Source organism: Gorilla gorilla, chromosome 3 (assembly GCF_029281585.2).
Source record: "Gorilla gorilla gorilla isolate KB3781 chromosome 3, NHGRI_mGorGor1-v2.1_pri, whole genome shotgun sequence".
NCBI classification, from domain to species: domain Eukaryota; kingdom Metazoa; phylum Chordata; class Mammalia; order Primates; family Hominidae; genus Gorilla; species Gorilla gorilla.
In genome coordinates, this window is record NC_073227.2 from 9,312,712 (window position 1) to 9,330,785 (window position 18,074).

Genomic DNA, 18,074 nt, shown 5'->3' on the forward strand with positions numbered 1-18,074 from the left:
CTCCATCCACCTGCGGCCGGCCCCACCTATCCCCTTGGCTCTCGGGGTCCCCTCCTCTCCCTGCCCAGGCTCTCGGGGTCCCCTCCTCTCTCTGCCCAGGCTCTCAGTGTCCCTTCCTCTCTCTCTACCCAGGCTCTCGGGGTTCCCTCCTTTCTCTCTGTCCAGGCTCTCGGGGTCCCCTCCTCTCTCTCCCCAGGCTCTCGGGGTCCCCTCCTCTCTCTACCCAGGCTCTCGGGGTCCCCTCCTTTCTCTCTGTCCAGGCTCTCGGGGTCCCCTCCTCTCTCTGCCCAGGCTCTCGGGGTCCCCTCCTCTCTCTGCCCAGGCTCTTGGGTCCCCTCCTCTCTCTGCCCAGGCTCACGGGGCATCCTCCTCTCTGTCCAAGCTCGTTGCCTCAGGCGGGCTTTGGTCCCTGCATGGTTGGTGTTTGTGAGGCAGCTGTGTAGGTTGGGGTATGCCCAGAGCATTTCCCTGGCCTGGCCGAGCTCATGGTATGTAGGGAGGAAATCATGGATAAAAAGTTTGGTGAAGAATTCCTTGGTCACGTAGCACATACGTTACTTTTCAGAGTGATGTCTGGGTTGCGGTTTGAGCAGCTTTGTTCTAACCTTTCTTCGCTGCCTACTGTGTGTTCCTGAGCGGTGACCCACGTCGTCCACTGCGTCCCCTGGGGGTGAACTAAGGTCACCCTTAGGGGGCCTTTGCCGAGAGTCTGTTTGCTTTTCCCTGGAACCTGCGAGGTTCTGGCCAGCTCTTGCTGGCCGTCCCTGGAGGGTCAGGCCTCCTCTGGTCCGGCCAGAGGTGACCCAATGGCAGGTGTGGGTGAAGATGCTGCGGCCCATCTGCCGCCGGGCAGTCTCCTCCCTGGAATTTGTGCCTGTGGCTGTGGCCACAGGCACTAGGGGGCGCTCTTAACCCACTGCCAGGCAACGGGGTGCCAGAGCTCATAGCTGTGAGCAGCCCTCCCTGCAGGCCGTGGACTCAGGCGCCTGGGACACATGGTCCCCGGGGCTCTCGGGCCCTCGAGGGCTCTCTTGGGGTTCCTCAATGGTGGCCTTGGGTACCTGTGAGCCGGCAGGATCTGCCACTGCGCAGGAGCGTGGGGGGAACCCAGTGGCAGGTTCATCTCTGAGCTGCGGGTGTCCAGGCAGTCCACTGGCTCAGCCGTGAGGTCAGCAATGATGTCTGACGTGGCACCGCTGTGGCCACAGTGTTTATCAAGCCCCTGGTGATGGTTGGTTCTGCGCCATTGGACACTCATAGGCAGTGGCTGAGGTGGGGATGACAGTCCCGCACTTGGGTTTCCGAGGCCCCGTGCCTGTCCTAGGCCTGGAGCAGCCGGTCTGCGACTCAACGTCCCACGTGGGCTGGTGGGGCGGGTGCCCAGGGGGTGTGCTTCCCTCTGTGCTGAGCCCCCAAAACATCTCAGTCTTAATTTGCTGCTTTCTTATTAGTGGCCTTCAAACTTCATAATGCAAGTCCCTAATTTTCTTTATGTGATGTTTATGAACAGAAGTTTAATAGAATCCACTGCCTGTGAGATGAAAGACTGTGTGTTGATTTTCCGCAGCGGAAATGAGAAAGCAGAGGGAGTTCTATCACAAATTGGGCATGGAGGTGCCAGGAGACATCAAGGGGGAGACCTGCTCTGCAAAACAGCACTTAGATTCCCATCGGAATGGTGAGTGCCCTGTGTGCCCATCCAGAAGCCCCGGGAATCCCCTGCATGAGGCCTTTTCTTAAAGAGCCGGCGCCGTCTGCTGGCCCCTCCCACACGCGCTCACGGGACAATGTGGGGGAACCTGAGGGTGCGGGGAGGTTAGGGTTCGAGGCGTTCCTCCTCACTCCTGGTACCAGTGGGAACGTGGGCAGAGGGGAGAAGCCAGCAGGGGAGAGCAGGAGGGCCCCCCGAGAGTGCCTGGGGGGCAGAGGTCAGGGTTCGGAAGGCCTGTGGGAAGAATAGTGGAAGGTGAACTTCCTGAGACTTCACTTGGCTTGCTTTACTGTAAAATGGCAAAATAATGGTTTGGTTTCTGTGTAAAGGGAATGGTATGTTGAAATCTGAGGGTGTCACAACAAATGTTCATGTCTTGAGGACATTTTATTTTCCTAATGGACCACACCAACTCTTAGGAAATGTTTAGGCTCCTCCGGGCGTCTGTGACAGTTGGAGGGTGGGAGGGGCCTGGCTCGGTCACCCCCACGGCTTTGCGGGTCCCAGGAAGCACAGCCATGAGGCGTGGTTAGGAAGCGAGTCTGGGAACCAAGCAGTCCTGTCAGAACCGTTTTACCTGAGGGGAAGTTTTCATTTTAAAAGCGGTGTTGAAACAGTGGATTTTTAGAAGGCTTTCAGATCGAGGGGCTGATGTGGTCAGCACTGAGCAGCTCCGGGCGGGCCTGGCCATGTGGCCGGTGCGGAGCGTGTCTGTGTCCCACACCGGCTCCGGCTGCCCCGTCTCTGTCTCCTGTGGTCCCCACGCCTGCACCCACAGGCCCACACGCCCGTTCTGCATCCTGGGGAGACCCCTGCAGACACTTTGCAGACGGCTTTCCTTTGACGCTTACTCCGCTCCGGGGGTCCAGAGTCTCTTAATGGAGTGAATTTTTGACGGCATCTGGAGTACAGTGTAGTTTTTTAAATGGCTTGACAGTTTGGATTTCATGGTGCGCTATGTTCTGTTTGTGCTAAAAGGTGAAACCAAAGCAGACGACAGTTCAAACAAAGAGGCCGCGGAGGAGAAGCCGGAGGAGGACAACGACTACCACCGCAGCGACGAGCAGGTGGGCGGGGGCCCCGGGTGTCGCTGCAGTGTTAGTGCTCGCCAGGGAGGCATGAGCAGGTGGGCGGGGGCCCCGGGGGTCGCTGCAGTGTTAGTGCTCGCCGTGGAGGCCTGAGCAGGTGGGCGGGGCCCCGGGGGTCGCTGCAGTGTTAGTGCTCATCATGGAGGCATGAGCAGGTGGGCGGGGCCCCGGGGGTCGCTGCAGTGTTAGTGCTCGCCAGGGAGGCATGAGCAGGTGGGCGGGGCCCGGGGGTCGCTGCAGTGTTAGTGCTCGCCGTGGAGGCCTGAGCAGGTGGGCGGGGCCCGGGGGTCGCTGCAGTGTTAGTGCTCGCCGTGGAGGCCTGAGCAGGTGGGCGGGGCTCCGGGGGTCGCTGCAGTGTTAGTGCTCGCCGTGGAGGCCTGAGCAGGTGGGCGGGGGCCCCGGGGGTCGCTGCAGTGTTAGTGCTCGCCAGGGAGGCATGAGCAGGTGGGCGGGGCCCCGGGGGTCGCTGCAGTGTTAGTGCTCGCCAGGGAGGCATGAGCAGGTGGGCGGGGCCCCGGGGGTCGCTGCAGTGTTAGTGCTCGCCGTGGAGGCCTGAGCAGGTGGGCGGGGCCCGGGGGTCGCTGCAGTGTTAGTGCTCGCCGTGGAGGCCTGAGCAGGTGGGCGGGGCTCCGGGGGTCGCTGCAGTGTTAGTGCTCGCCGTGGAGGCCTGAGCAGGTGGGCGGGGCCCCGGGGGTCGCTGCAGTGTTAGTGCTCGCCAGGGAGGCATGAGCAGGTGGGCGGGGCCCCGGGGGTCGCTGCAGTGTTAGTGCTCGCCGTGGAGGCATGAGCAGGTGGGCGGGGCCCGGGGGTCGCTGCAGTGTTAGTGCTCGCCGTGGAGGCCTGAGCAGGTGGGCGGGGCTCCGGGACGCTCCTGTATTAGTGCTGCTGTAATAGTGCCGTGCTGGGAGCACCGAGGGAGGGCTCACACCAGAAACCTTCCCTGGGGATGAAGGGAAGCGGTGACACCCAGCACCCAAGGGCTGCTGTTTTCTTCCTCCCGACTTCTTCCTTTTTCTTTTTTTTTATTACCGGAGGAACACGTGCTTAGGGTAAAGCATGGCAGATATAAAACATGGCAGGTCAGCGGCCGGCTCTGGCCTCGGCCCCATGGCCCACGTTTTGTGCCTTTTCTTCCGGGTGCGTCTCTGTGCTCCGTGAATGTTACGTGAAAGAAAGCAAAGCCTGGCAGTGTGTTGAAAGGAAAGTGAGAGTGAACGTCGAGGGCCTCTTCGTGTGTCATTTACTGTATTACCAGATGAAGACAGAAAAACTACACAGTCACAGAGATGCAGTAAAGGAATTTGATGAAATTCCATACTCACGTCTAGAGAACTTTTTTTTTTTTTTGAGATGGAGTTTTGCTCTTGTCTGCCAGGCTGGAATGCGGTGGCGCCATCCCGGCTCACTGCAGCTTCTGCCTCCCGGGTTCAAGCGATTCTCCTGCCTCAGCCTCCCGAGTAGCTGGGACTACAGGCACCCGCCACTACGTCTGGTTAACTTTTGTATTTTTAGTAGTGACAGGGTTTCACCACGTTGGCCAGGCTGGTCTCGAACTTCTGGCCCGCCTCAGCCTCCCAAAGTGCCGGGGTTACAGGCATGAGCCACCGCGCCCAGCCAAGTAACGGAACCTTAACTTTTTAGTTTACATTTATGCGTTGTTTAAAAGGTTCAGTGAGCATTACAGAAATAGACACGTATGTCCAACGTGGGATGTGATGGCGTTGCCTTGTGGGTCAGTAGAGAAGAGCGGCCAGTTCAGAGAAGGGGTCCGGAGGGGCAGAAAGCGAGGAAATCACCTTCTTCTTTCATGACCCGGGTTTCACTGCCATGCCTGGTTTCCGATGTTGACGTGCCTGGTGCTTCCTCTGTTGGTGGCTTGGCAGCTCTCCTGGAACCACGCTGTTTTTCTGTCTCTGGCGTTGGTCTCGTCTGCGCGGAGGCCCCTGGGTCTTTCCTGGTTGGTCTTTGTTAGTTACTTGTCCTTACAGCAGTTCCCCAGTGGTGAGAAACCCCCTGGGATCTCGTGGAAATTCGGTTTTGGGGTCTGCTGGGTGGGCTGGTGTTCCAGAGGGGTGCAGGCTGCTGCTCCCCTTTACTCTGGTGTGGTTTTCCATGGATCGATGTAAAGCTGTGTGTGATGTCCTCCTCCAGTTTAATCTCTGTTTTGCAGTTTTAAATTTATATCAGTGTTTACTTTTACTAATATTTACCTTTTCTTTTGATCCTTGACGTGCTAAAGATTTATTTGTTGCTTTCAAAAGGGCCAATTTTTTTAAATTGATCAAATATTGAATTTTGTTTTTTTCTTTTTTGAGATGAAGTTTTGCTCTTGTTGCCCAGGCTGGAGTGCAATGGCACGATCTCAGCTCACTGCAACCTCTGCCTCCCATGTTCAAGCGATTATCCTGCCTCAGCCTCCCAAGTAGCTGGGATTACAGGCATGCGCCACCACGCCTGGCTAATTTTGTATTTTTAGTAGAGACGGGGTTTCTCCATGTTGGTCAGGCTGATCTTGAACTCGCGACCTCGCGTGATCCACCCACCTCAGCCTCCCAAAGTTCTAGAATTACAGGCATGAGCCACCATGCCCTGCTGAATTTTCTTTTTCTTTTTTTTTTTTTTTTTTTTGAGACAGTCTCACTTTGTCGCCAGGCTGGAGTGTGGAGTGCAGTGGCACAATCTTGGCTCACTGCAACCTCTGCCTCCTGGGTTCAAGCGATTCTCCTGCTTCAGCCTCCTAAGTAGCTGGGATTACAGGCACACCCCACCACACCCGGCTAATTTTTATATTTTTAGTAGAAATGGGGTTTCACCATGTTGGCCAGGCTGGTCTTGAACTCCTGACCTCGTGATCCACCCACCTTGGCCTCCCAAAGTGCTGGGATTACAGGCGTGAGTCACTGCGCCCAGCCTTGCTGAATTTTCTTAAAACATTTTTTTTTTTCTGACATCTTGAGTTAAAAGTCTTTTGTTGTTCTTTGAGATGGGATCTGGCTCTCTCACCCAACTTGGAGTGCAATGGTGCAATCACAGCTCCCTGCATCCTCTGCCTCCTGGGCTCGTGCCCAAGCCTCCAGAGTAGCAGACACTGTTGGCAGATCACACCAGTTAACTTTTTAAATTTTTTGTAGAGATGGAGTCTTGCTGTGTTGCCTAGGCCGGTCTGAACTCCTGGGCTGAAGCAGTCCGCCTGCCTCAGTCTCCCAAAGTGCCAGGATTCCAGGCGTGAGTCCACGCACCCGCCCAGTCTTTTTGTAAGCGCATTTCCGGCTGTGTTTCCTGTGTACCCCTGGCTGCTCCCTGCAGACTTTGATGAATAATATTTTCACTGGCATTCATTTCTAAAGAAGCTATAATTTCATCAGAGTTCCTTTTTAATCAAGAAGTTTGTTCTGAAACATTTGAGTAACATGGCGTTTTTGGGTTCCATCCACTCCCCTTTCTAGTCTCCTTCCCGGGCGGTCAGGGAGTGTTGTCTACGCGGATCTCTGCCTTGGGGGATTGAGATCTTCTTTCTTGTTCACTTGGGTGCAGATTTTCCAGGGGTCCTGGGGTGATTTTCCTTTGGCTGAGTTTGCTGGTTGGTGTGGTGGGTAAACAAGCAGACCCCGGGGGCCAGTTGCCCACGTCCTGCTCTGCCTTTAGCCAGGGTGTGGCCCTTCACAAGTGGCCTACCTCTGCCTCAGTTTCTCTGTGGTGTGAGGTGGTGGTGAGATTGCCTCGAGGTTTTTATGAAGATTAAATGATTTCCTATTTGTGAGGCACTTTGAGGTGTTAAGTTGAATGAATGAGAAACAAGCAGGCAGCCTGGGAGATTGTGAACTCCGACATCCAAGCCCGGTCGTTTTTCTTGTGGATTCTTGTTTTCTCTGCGTCTCTGTAACCTCGTGGTGGTGCTTAGGAGCTGTGCTGCTGGCTATGCAGCTGATGGTTCTTACGTAGTTTTCATGACTTGCCCCTTTTGCCAGTGTGGATTCTTTTTTTTTCTTTTTTCCTGTTAGTGTGTTTTCGCTCTAACCCCCGATTCTCTTGTACTAACATGGCTACGGTTGCTGTTGGTCTCTGCTTCCACCCTCCCTGTCATTTGTTTCAGCTGTGTTACGGAGGCCTTTGCTTTGCTTTTTTGCACCCATCTCAGGTTCTCTTTGATAGGAGAGTTTAACCCGTTGTCTTTGTTGTGAGAATACATTTTTTCTCCTCTCCATGAGGGCTTGGATCCGGTTTTGGTGTCTTCTTTCTCTGCTCTAATGGTTTGGGAATTTTGCATTCTCTTTCTGTTCTTCTTGTGGCTGCCCTTAAACTTGGATTCCGTGTCCGTTTGTGGGATTATCCGCGTCTATAACTTCGTGATGAGTTCCTGATCTCCGTCTTCCAAAACTTGGGAAGTCATCCGAGGGTTTGTTCCAGATTGTTTTGGGTAATTTAAAAATTTTATTTCACACTAATTTTATTCTAGGAATCGCTTCTTCATCTTACTGAAGTTTTGATGCGACGTTATAGTTATTTAGGCTTAACGGGAGGTTGCATGGGTTTTGTGGGCGTTTCTGGTGTCTTCCTGGTGTGTTTGGATTTGTGCTTCGCCACGTCCGCACGTCACTTCCGAGCCCAGTGCGGTGGCCCCTGAGCTCCTGCCGGTCACGGGCTGTGTGTTGTCCCCTCACACCAGAGACAGTCGTTTCTTCTCTTAACTCTTAAGCCCTCCTCAGTCACTCGGATGAACTGATTAAATTCTGTGCTTTTAATACTAAGCATTAAAAAAAAAAAACACACATGAGGGAAGCACCTGCCACCCAGGCCCATGTCTCTGCTCTCAGCCTTGTGCCCTCCCCCGCTGGCCCCTCCGAAGGGCATGAAGCTGTGGATGCTGTGCCTGTGCCTGGAGGCTCTGGCCCCTCCCACCCCTGGCTGGGCTCCAGCTCTAGGTTTGTTGAGCAGCCAACTCAGAGCAGCCGAGGCTCAGGGTGGCCTCAGCCGGCTGTGCTGGCTTCACAGCCGACCTCTTCTCCATCATCTGACGGGCGCAGGCCCCCTCGCTGCCACCCCCAGTGGTGGGCACTCAGCCTCAAGGCACAGGCCTCCTGGGACTGGTGGCTTCTCTGAATCTTCCTGAGAGAGGCAAGTTTAGTCATCGCTGAGCAACGCAAAAGCGTGTCGGGTTTATTTACTCACAACGATGTCTTCTAAACCAAAAATACTTGACGGGGCCTTTCTTTCTGTTTTCCGAGGGAGGGGATGGGGATCCTCCTAGAAGACAGCGCCCCCTGCACAGGTGGATGGCGTTTCCCACACTTGACCTTGGGAGTTTGGAAACTGGCGAAGCCACCTCTTCCACTGCCCTTGCTGTTCTCCTGAGGTCCCTGGTCGTTCTTTCTCCTCTCAGTTCTGCCTCCCGCAGTCCCTGCATCTGCCACCTTCTCTGTGTGACCCCATTCCTTTCACAGCTGGAAGCCTCTTGGTTAGCCTCAGGTGACTCATTTGCTTCACAGCTGTTTTTTGCTCTCATCTTTTTTTAAGTATAAGCCATCGGTCTGTTTAATTCCAGAACTCTCCTTTCTGGAGTCTGACTTCTTTGGGAGCAGCCGGCGGGTTTCATGGATGCACGGCCACAGCTGTTCCGCTCTTTTCCCCCAGCTGCTGCTTCCAGAGCCTGGCTTTGTGTGGGCATCCTGAGGCCTCCGGGGACCGGGCGGGCAAGGGTGGGGTTTGTGGATAAGGAGTGAGGTGGGGGACGGGCCTGTTGCCCTGAGCTGGCGTCCTGAGTGTCCACCGGGACTCGGGGGTGGCGTGCGATACAGTCTTGGGGGTACAGGGGCTCTACATGGACTTCGACCCCTGTGTGTGCAGCCTCCTCCTCTGGTTCCAGGCGCCCGGGGTCTTCCCACCAGACTGAGGCTGGGCAGACGGGAGGGGCCTGCATGTGGCTGTGACCCCGCCAGGGCAACCCCAGAGATTCCCACCGCCTTCAGGCCTCTGTCAGATCCAAACGCTCGGCCTCCGCCCATCTTCGTTTTCAGAGCCTCGGGATTGCCAGTGCCCTCCTGGTGCCCGTCTGTCCAGGGCTCTTCTGAACACGTCCCTGATGAAACTCTTCTCTCACTTCAGTAGGCTTTGTCCTCTGTCGAACCACAAAGGTTTGTGTTTGAGATTATAATGCGCAGTTACCTGGATAGTGGGAGACAGATCCCAGCCCTCACTGGAGGCCCCTCTGGGCGCTGATGGCTCACACACCTGAGCTGCCAGGTGGCCCAGGAGAGGGCATGGGCAGCTTCTCTCCCAGAGCTGACAAGCCCCGGAGCAAATGGTAAGGAAATTAGAACAGAACTTTAGAGCTTTTTTATTTTTCTGAGACAGGATCTCACTTTCTTGCCTAGGCTGGAGTATAGTGGTGCAATCTCAGCTCCCTGTAGCCTCGACCTCTTGGGCTCAAGTGCTTCTCCCAACTCAGCCTCCCGAGTAGGGACCACAGGTGTGAGCCACTGTACCTGGCCTAGAACTTAATGTTTAAGAAGACTCTTGGCCGGGTGCGGTGGCTCACGCCTGTAATCCCAGCATATTGGGAGGCCGAGGCAGGTGGATCACAAGGTCAGGAGATCAAGACCATCCTGGCTAGCACAGTGAAACCCCATCTCTACTAAAAATACAAAAAATTAGCCGGGTGTGGTCGTGGGCACCTGTACTCAGAGGCTGAGGCAGGAGAATGGCGTAAACCCAGGAGGCAGAGCTTGCAGTGAGCCGAAATCACGCCACTGCACTCCAGCCTAGGCGACAGAGCGAGAGTCCGGTCTCAAAAAAAAAAAAAAAAGAAGACTGGACCAGGCACGGTGGCTCACGCCTGTAATCTCAGTATTTGGGAGGCCGAGGCGGGCAGATTGCCTAAGCTCAGGAGTGCGAGACCAGCCTGGGCAACAAGGTGAAACCCCGTCTCTACTAAAATAGAAAAAATTAGCTGGGCATGGTGATGGGTGCCTGTAATCCCAGCTACTCGGAGGCTGAGGCATGAGAATCGCTTGAACTTGGGAGGCAGAGGTTGCAGTGAGCTGAGATTGAGGTACTGCACTCCAGCCTGGGTAACAAGAGCGAGACTCTGACCTTCTACGAACCCTACATTCAGCTTCCCTTGGAGCGAGCAGCTGCCAGTGGACTTCAGGGGCGTTCTGGGTCCTGGCAGGAGTCGCCTCCGTCTTTGGTGGTCCTGGCACCCACAGACCCAGTGGGACTGCAGGGCTGGTGTGGTCTTTGCTCATCTTCGCTCGTGCAGAGTTAGGAAACCCTTACCGGGCCTGCTGACTTGGTGGGTGTGATGTCCCAGCACCAGAAACAGGGGAAATGGCTCCTATACCCTGAGCAGGCTGGGGGGTCTGGTGTGGGGTCCCTGCCGCCCTCCAGAGGCTCCAATGGCTCTTGTGTGTGGAGCTGGAAATGTGGTTTGTTTTCACTCCTCCGAGTTCTGCCTCCCTGGCCTGCCGGCTCCTGTCCGCACCCTCGGGCATGCGCTGTGCTCTTGGGACTTCACACCCGAGAGCCGGACATCTGCTCCTGCTGCACGCCTGCTGGAAGTGGGCTCTGCCTGCAAGGGCCTCGCAGCCGGCGTGGTGAGGGTTGGCTGGTGGGTAGCGGAGAGCCCACCCATCCAGGCCAGACCCCCTGGAGGTAGAAGGGGCGGAGGGTAGAAAGAGCCTCTCCTGGACTGTAGAGGTGAGGCAGGAGGTAGTGAGCTGGGACCTGGTGCCAGGCTGCCCCACGTGCTGTGGGTGGTGAGTCCGGGGCAGAGTGAACGGGTAAGGCTGGAGGTGAGGTTGGGGACCTTGGGGGCCTATGGTGAGAACTTGCTGTTCACCCAGAGGAGGGAGATGAGGCAGTTGGGATGTGAGGTCTGGGTGTGCTGTGGGATGCAGCCTGGCGTGGCTTTATCCCCAGAGGGTTGCCGCTTAGCGCAGCTGCTCTGCAGTGAGCTGCCTGCACGGCCAGGGTGGCCATGCGGAGACCAGGCAGGCGTCTGAGCCGGAGGCCCAGGCAGGTGGCGGTGCGGGTGCAGCACTGGGTTTGGGGCATATTTAAAAGGGAGGGAGCCTGCAGGATTCGCTGGTGACCCAGATGCAGATGGCAGATCTTGGGCTCTTTTTCACTTCCAGGTGGACGAGGAGCTCAGTGTTCCCAGGCAGGCCGATGTGTAGCCATAGACAGCGACAGGTCTTTCTGCAGTGCCCTCTTTACAATCAGAGTTGCATTTCGAGGTGTGTAACGTACCCGCTTGATGGCGACTGCCGTGTGCACACAGGGCCGCGTGGTGTCGCAGAGCACGCGGCGTTGTGTGCGTGGCACATGTTGTTACGCTGTGACTTTTTTACACTTAATTTCCCATCTGTTCTAATACTGGAGACTTTTAGGTGGTGACCAGCCCATCACTCTTCTAAGACATTGCACTTGTCCCCCTGGGCAGGCGTGTTCCACGGTATCTGTGTGATTTCTGATTCCAGTCTCCTGTGTGTGGGGTGTCCAGCGACTCATCGCACGTCTCTGGGCTCCTCTGCGTGTGAGTTGCTTACTTGTTCTTTGCCCGTCTCTGTCCTGGGAAGACTGACTTTTCCTTATGTGAGCTGCAGGGCTACCTCCTCCCTCGCCGCCCCACGCTGACTGCAGGGATCGTCTTTCCTTCTGCGGCTGTCGGCTTTCTTCGACCTATCATCATCCACAGTTTTAAAATTTGACATAATTAAATGTATCGGTATTTTCTTCTGAATCTTAAAAATGTTTCCCCATTCTAAGGTCATAAATACATTCTCTTACATTGTCTTGTAAAATATTTTAAAGGTTTGCTTTTTAGTTGGGTTGTAAGCCTCTGCAGTTGACCTTGTGTGTAGAATGGACAAGGTGGAGTTCAACTTTGCCAAGTTTCCACACTCTCAGGTCCCCCTGGGCTCTCTGCTCTGTTCCGATGGTCTCTTGTCTCCCATTGTGCCAAAACAACAAGGAACTTACTGAATTGCAATGGTTTATTTTGCCATTAAGTTGTGGTCTTCTGGGAGAGTACGTACCTCTCCTCATTTTTCTTCTTCAGAATTGTCCTTTTTTTTTTGGAGATGGAGTTTCACTCTTGCCCAGGCTGGAGTGCAAGGCCTGATCTTGGCTCACCGCAACCTCCACCTCCCGGGTTCAAGCGATTCTTCTGTCTCAGCCTTTCAGAGTAGCTGGGATTACAGGCACATGCCACCACAGCCGGCTAATTTTTTGTATTTTTAGTAGAGACGGGGTTTCTCCATGTTGATCAGGCTGGTCTTGAACTCTCAACCTCAGGTGATCCACCCGCCTCAGCCTCCCAAAATGCTGGGATTACAGACGTGAGCCACCGCCGCACTTGGCCTTTTTTTTTTTTTTTTAGATGTAGTCTTATACTCTGTCGCCCAGGCTGGAGTGCGGGGGTGCAATCTCGGCTCACTGCAACCTCTGCCTCCCCGGTTGAAGTGAGTCTCCCACCTCCGCCTCCTGAGTAGCTGGGATTACAGGCACGCACCACCATGCCCAGCTAATTTTTGTATTTTTATTACAGACGGGGTTTCGCTATGTTGGCCCGGCTGGTCTCGAACTCCTGACCTCAAATGATCCACCTGCCTCAGCCTCCCAAAGTGCTGGGATTACAGGTGTAAGCCACTGCACCCGGCTCTTTTCTAAACTCTAGAGTTGAACATTCCTTTAGTTTCCAGCTTCATAATTTGGTTCTTATTAAAATAATTCTAGAATTTTCATGTTTTTTTTAAACCAGCTTTCTAAATTGTGTTACATGCACATAAAATATGCCATTTTAACCATTCTCAGGTGTGTGGTTCAGTGGCCTTGGGTACAGACCCAGTGTTATACAGCCACCACCACCACCATCATCTCCAGAGCCTTTTTATCTTCCCAAACTGAAGCTCTGCCCCCATTGAACACTCACTCCCCACACCGCTCCCCCAGCAGGGTTAGATCGCAGAGGGGCCTGCCGGGAGCTCTGAGGTGATGGAAACCATCCGAGACTGCCATGGCGATCATTGAGAAAGTCTGTGAATTTACGGAAAATTATTGCATTATATACATAAAAGAGGTGTGTGTAAACTGTGCCATAATAAAGCCTAAAAATTAGAAGCGTGCTTGTAACTTAGTGTATTTAAATAGGTAATACATTCGTTTAGTCCTAAGGTTAGTATTATTTTAAAGGTTTAATTTTGTTCTCATCTCTGTCGCTGTCTGTAGTGACCTATAGAGAACCACTGTGATTACCTCCTGTATGTATGCAAATCTGAGCAAACGTAAACATATTTTCTTCTTCTTTTCCTTCCACAATCCCCCCCACTCCCGCCCCCGCCCATGTGTGTCTGCGTTTTCCCGCAGGTGCATGCAGGCCCGCGTTCATCTGTGCAGCCCTTCCTGCTGCCCTGCGGGCCCTGCTGCCTCAGACCTGTGCCTGCGTGGCTGGCACACCTGTTCCCTGAGCCTGAGACGGCGGCTGCCTGTTGAGGGCAGGGTGCGTCTGCTGCTTATAGAGACGTGAAGCCCACCATGGCCATTCTGTTGGCGTGCGTTTGTCACCAGCTGTGTTCCCGTATAGAAACGTTTCTCGTCTTTGGGGGGCTTCCTCATTAAGCTCTATTTCTTAAAGTCCCATGACTAATACTAATGTAGCTATGCCAGCTTTCTGTTGGTTAGTACTTGTGTGATATTTCTGTTCTTAAAATGTCTTAAATGTGACACTGTTTATTTACAACATAGAGCTAGGTTTTTTAAAAAAATCAAACTTTTTTAGCTGGCACGTTACCTTACACATTCCACGATTTTCCATGGAGGATCTGAGTTGGTTCCTGCTTTATTTTTTTATTTTGCTCTTTTCGTCAGTTTTTTCCTATGCTTCCTTCCTCCCTGTTGTCGAGTGAATTACTTTCTTTAATCTCTTTCTTTCTTCCTCTGGTTTGCAAGATATAAGCTCTACTTCTGTTATACTAGTGGTTACAAAATGTATAAACTATTTACATTTTTAGAAATCCAAAGTTGGCCCAGCGAGGTGGCTCACGCCTGTAATCCTAGCACTTTGGGAAGCCGAGGCAGGCAGATCACGAGGTCAGGAGATCAAGACCATTCTGGTCAACTTGGTGAAACCCCGTCTCTACTAAAATACAAAAAAATTAGCCGGGCATGATGGTGCGCGCCTGTAGTCCCAGCTACTCGGGAGGCTGAGGCAGGGGAATCGCTTGAACCCGGGAGGTGGAGGTTGCAGTGAGCCGAGATCGTGCCACGGCATCTAGCCTGGCTACAGAGGGAGACTCTGTCTCAGAAAAAAAAAAAAAAAAAAAGTCCAAAGTCACTGTAAGTCTGTGCCCCTCCCTGCATAAGCACCCCCACCGCGGCTCTCACCGGGCACCCCCTTTCTCCCTGCTTCTCACTTCTTCCGCCAAACTCCAGATCTTTCTCCCCTCGCTGCCCCTTTCCCGAGCTCTTCTCGCTCCGGACTCCGGGTCTTTCTCCCCGCGCGGCCCCTCTCCCGAGTTCTTCTCTTTCCGGACTCCGGGTCTTTCTCCCCGCGGCCTCTCTCCCGAGTTCTCTCTCCAGACTCCCGGATCTTTTCCCCGCTCTCATTGTCCCTCTCCCGTGATGCTTGCAGGCGGCCTCGCTCCATTCCACCCCGGAGCAAGGATCTCTCTTGCTCTTTGCACGAATCCACTTATCTCCCCAGTGGCTCTTGCGGGGCCTTTAATGGGCTGTGCTCAGTCACTGCACCCTGTCGGAGTGTGTACTTCTTGTATTTTGGATTCTTTTGCTTCCTGAATCTGAGGACTGCCCTTCACTGTTGTGGGAGATCCTTAGTCACTGTTTCTTAACACTTCCTTTCCTTTCTGTTCTTCCCTCTGGGGCTCCCGTCTTCTCCCCTTTCTCTTAGCCTTCCTTTTATTGTTTGAATTGGTGTGTTTATCTCTACTCCTGATGGGTAACTTCCTCAAGTGAATTTTTTTTTTAGGACATTAATCTGTCCTCGGCTGAGATGAATCTGTGGTTCAGCCATCCACTGAGATGTTAGTTTCCGTGAGTGTTTTTATTTTTAGAAATTGTATCTGATTACCTTCAATACTTGCCCGTCTGTACCCCTCGTGTCCTCCCTTTTGTATCTTTTGTAATTTTAGACATACATATTTCAGTTAACCCCCTGTCCATCCTTCCACTGCATTTTTAGGCCCTAACTGTGCCGTTTGTTGCGGCTCCACCTGTAGAAGCGTTTGCCGTGAGCGTCGCCCTTCCTTGTCAGGCACATCTTGGGGGCCAAGCCGGCCGGGCCCTTGGGTGAAGCCTCGTCCTGGGCAGATTCCTTTTCGCACCGGCAGGGAGCCCGTGGCTGCTGGGACTCCACAGTCCCCTTCAGTCACTTTTTATCCTGCGGGTCCCCCGCCAAACTGCTGGTCACCTGGAAGGCAGCTGTGACCTTCCGCCTGTGGCCCTGCTCAAGGCTTCTCCCTGCTGTCTTCCTGCAGTCGCTGCTGTCTCCCCGAGTGCATTCGCAGACACGGGGCCGCCCACTCCCCTTTGCGCCATGTTTGTCCGGACAGGCTTAGCTGGAGACCAAGAACCCAGTGCCTGCGATGGATAAATCACTCTGGGATTAACTCTCAACTATTATGTTAATAACACACAGAATTAACAGGGCGAGGTTATAGTTCACAAAATGGCAAGCAGACGATAAACAGGTTTTCAGATAAGGTATGTAAGATTCTTTTTCTGCAGTGTTGAAGTCAAAGCAGATGTGTGATCTCAAAAAGGTCAGCAGTCCTAGATTGAGGAATTAGTGAAATATGTCTAAGGAAGCCTCCAGAACCGTCCGGGGGAACCCTCCTGCTGCGCTCTCACCAGCGTCCTTTCCCGCAGGTGAGCATCTGCCTGGAGTGTAACAGCAGCAAACTGCGGGGGCTGAAGCGGAAGTGGATCCGCTGCTCAGCCCAGGCGACCGTCTTGCATCTGAAGAAGTTCATCGCCAAAAAACTCAACCTTTCGTCCTTTAACGAGGTAACAGTTGATCCCTAAGTAGAAACCATAACAAGTCCTCTCTTACTTCTAAAGGTGACACTTCTAAGATTCTTTGCTTAGTTTTGTTTTGTTTTTAACAACTTTGGAGATTTTAACCAGAAAAAAATCAGTTTTGCCTGCTCCACCGGGGAGCGGGATAGGAGACAGCCCTAAGGGTTGTAGGATGCCCAGAGACAGGGAACGTGGAACGCTACTGTGAGTGGAAGAGAGAACTAGGGCAGGGATGATGAGATTGTTTTAAAATAGGATAAAGGTTTTCCTCAAAACGAGAAATTCTGTGCTTTAATTTCACAAGGGGAGACATGGGCGGATGCAGAGAGGGAGGACCCTTCCAGGCTGTGGTGTGTAAGGAGACGAAGGAGTGCTGGCGTGAGGCGGCCTTGGCAGCGGGCGCACCATGAACATGCCAGTGTGGGTCCCTGTGAGCCCCCAAGGCAGTGACACCATGGGGATGCAGGCGCCAGCAGGGTCCAGCTTTGCATGGAGACAGAAGGCGCTGGCGGCTGTGGGCAGGAGCATGGGTCTGAGGTGTTGTTTTTGAAAATCGCTCAGGCTGTGCAGAAACAGACGCAGGAGAGGCCAGCGCCAGGAGTTGCAGGAGAGGAGAACTGTGGTGGGGGCGGTCAGGGTGGAGAAGTGGACAGACTTGAGATGCTCTCTGTAGCAGCAGTGGACTCAGTGGTGGCCCCAGAAGATAAGCCACATCCTAACCCCCAGAGCCTGCAAATGGGACCTTATTTGGAAAAGGATCTTTGTAGATATAATAAAGGATTTTGGGATGAAATAATCTGGAATATCTGGGTGGAGCCTAAATCCCATGACACAAGTGAGGCGGAGGAAGACTCGAGACAGGAGGCCCTGGTGAGGACAGAGCAGAGGACGGACTGGAGGCTGGAGGGAGGCAGCCTCGAGGCGAGCCAGGGAGCCCCTGGGCCACCAGCAGCTGGAAGCCAGGGCAGGCTCCCCCACTGTGGTCCAAAGGCATCCCCCAGATTCATGTTGGAAATTCCATCCCCAGCAGGGCAGTGCTGGGAGTTAGGGCCTGGGGGAGGTGCTCAGGCCGAGGGCCCTGCCCCATGCACGGATTGATGCTGCTGTGAAAGGACTGGCCAGCATGGGTTCTCACTTCTGATCTTCCCCAACATGAGGACGCAGCAGAAGGCCTTCACAGGTGGCAACGTGGTGACCCTGAATGTCCCAGCTCCCAGAACTGTGCCGAAATCAATTTGTTCTTCATAAGTGGTGTTCTGTGGCAGCAGCACGGAATGGACTGTGCTTCTCCTCCGGAGCCTGCAGAGGGAGCGTGGCTGTTATGGACTCTGGAACTGAGTACATTTCTATTGTTTGAAGACACCACCTCGTGATAATTTCCACGGCAGCCACAGGAGACTAATTCAGAGAAAGCCACAATAAGTTGCTGATGTATTTGGGTGGTGATGCAGAGAAAAGGAAGGGGTCAGCAATGACTGCAGGCCTGGGGCTGCTCGGTTTGGGGTGGGGGGGTGGTGTCTCGGGACAGGCTGGCGTAGCTGCTGTGGTGGCACAGAGCAAAGGCTGTGTCAGGTCATGGGCCAATGCCAGCCTTGAGTGTCCCACAGGTTGGCCGGGGATACGGACAGCACACCGGGGTTGGGGAGACTCAGCGAGCACGGGCTGCTTGGAGATCATGGAGAAACCAAGTCAGGACACGGGGGGAAGGGAGAGAAGGAAATGGGGCAAGGCTTTTTGCTAAGTTTCTATCGTTTTGTTTGCTTTTCTGTGTAGCGAAACAGAAAAGATGGATGGTAGCTGGGGACAGAGCAGGCCGAGGAAGTCCTTGGATTTTCATGTGGAGGTGTAGCGGGAAGCTGCCGGACAGTGGGGCTGCAGGGGGTGGGGAAGAGGTTGGCCATTTCCCAGCGCAGGGCTGTCTCCTCCAGGGAAGAGTGTGAGGTTTGCGCTGCTGCTGCGGTAACCGTGCCTCTGAGCCCCCAACCCAGCCACTCAGGCAGGTGGGGCTGCTTCACGCCTTCCCCAGGGAGGAATCTGAAGAACCGTCTACATGATCAGGGAAATGCAAGGAAAACTGCGTGGCACCACGCGTACCCCATAGAAGGGCCAGAATCCCAAGCACTGACAACACATTCGGGAAACGCCGGGAGCGCAGGTTCATTCCTGTGGGAAGCGGAACCCGCAGGCCCTGCGGAGAACAGCTTGGCAGCTGCTGAAAACACGAAACACACTCTCGGCAAACC

At 54.1% G+C, this 18,074-nt stretch overlaps 1 protein-coding gene and 1 long non-coding RNA gene across 2 annotated transcripts in view; one reads left to right on the forward strand and one right to left on the reverse strand.

The window, feature by feature from the left end:
* PCGF3 (polycomb group ring finger 3) overlaps positions 1-18,074 on the forward strand; it is a 32,072-nt gene that overhangs the window by 7,567 nt on the left and 6,431 nt on the right. Inside the window, exons 3-5 of the mRNA XM_063704930.1 lie at positions 1,568-1,678; positions 2,690-2,778; positions 15,682-15,819. Coding sequence (XP_063561000.1) covers positions 1,568-1,678; positions 2,690-2,778; positions 15,682-15,819 — 338 coding nt within the window. The remainder of the gene's footprint in view (positions 1-1,567; positions 1,679-2,689; positions 2,779-15,681; positions 15,820-18,074) is intronic.
* LOC134758224 (uncharacterized) lies at positions 14,843-18,067 on the reverse strand. The gene is made up of 2 exons (XR_010133164.1): positions 16,967-18,067; positions 14,843-16,560 (listed from the first exon to the last, which is right to left on the reverse strand). It is a non-coding gene; the product is annotated as an uncharacterized lncRNA (long non-coding RNA).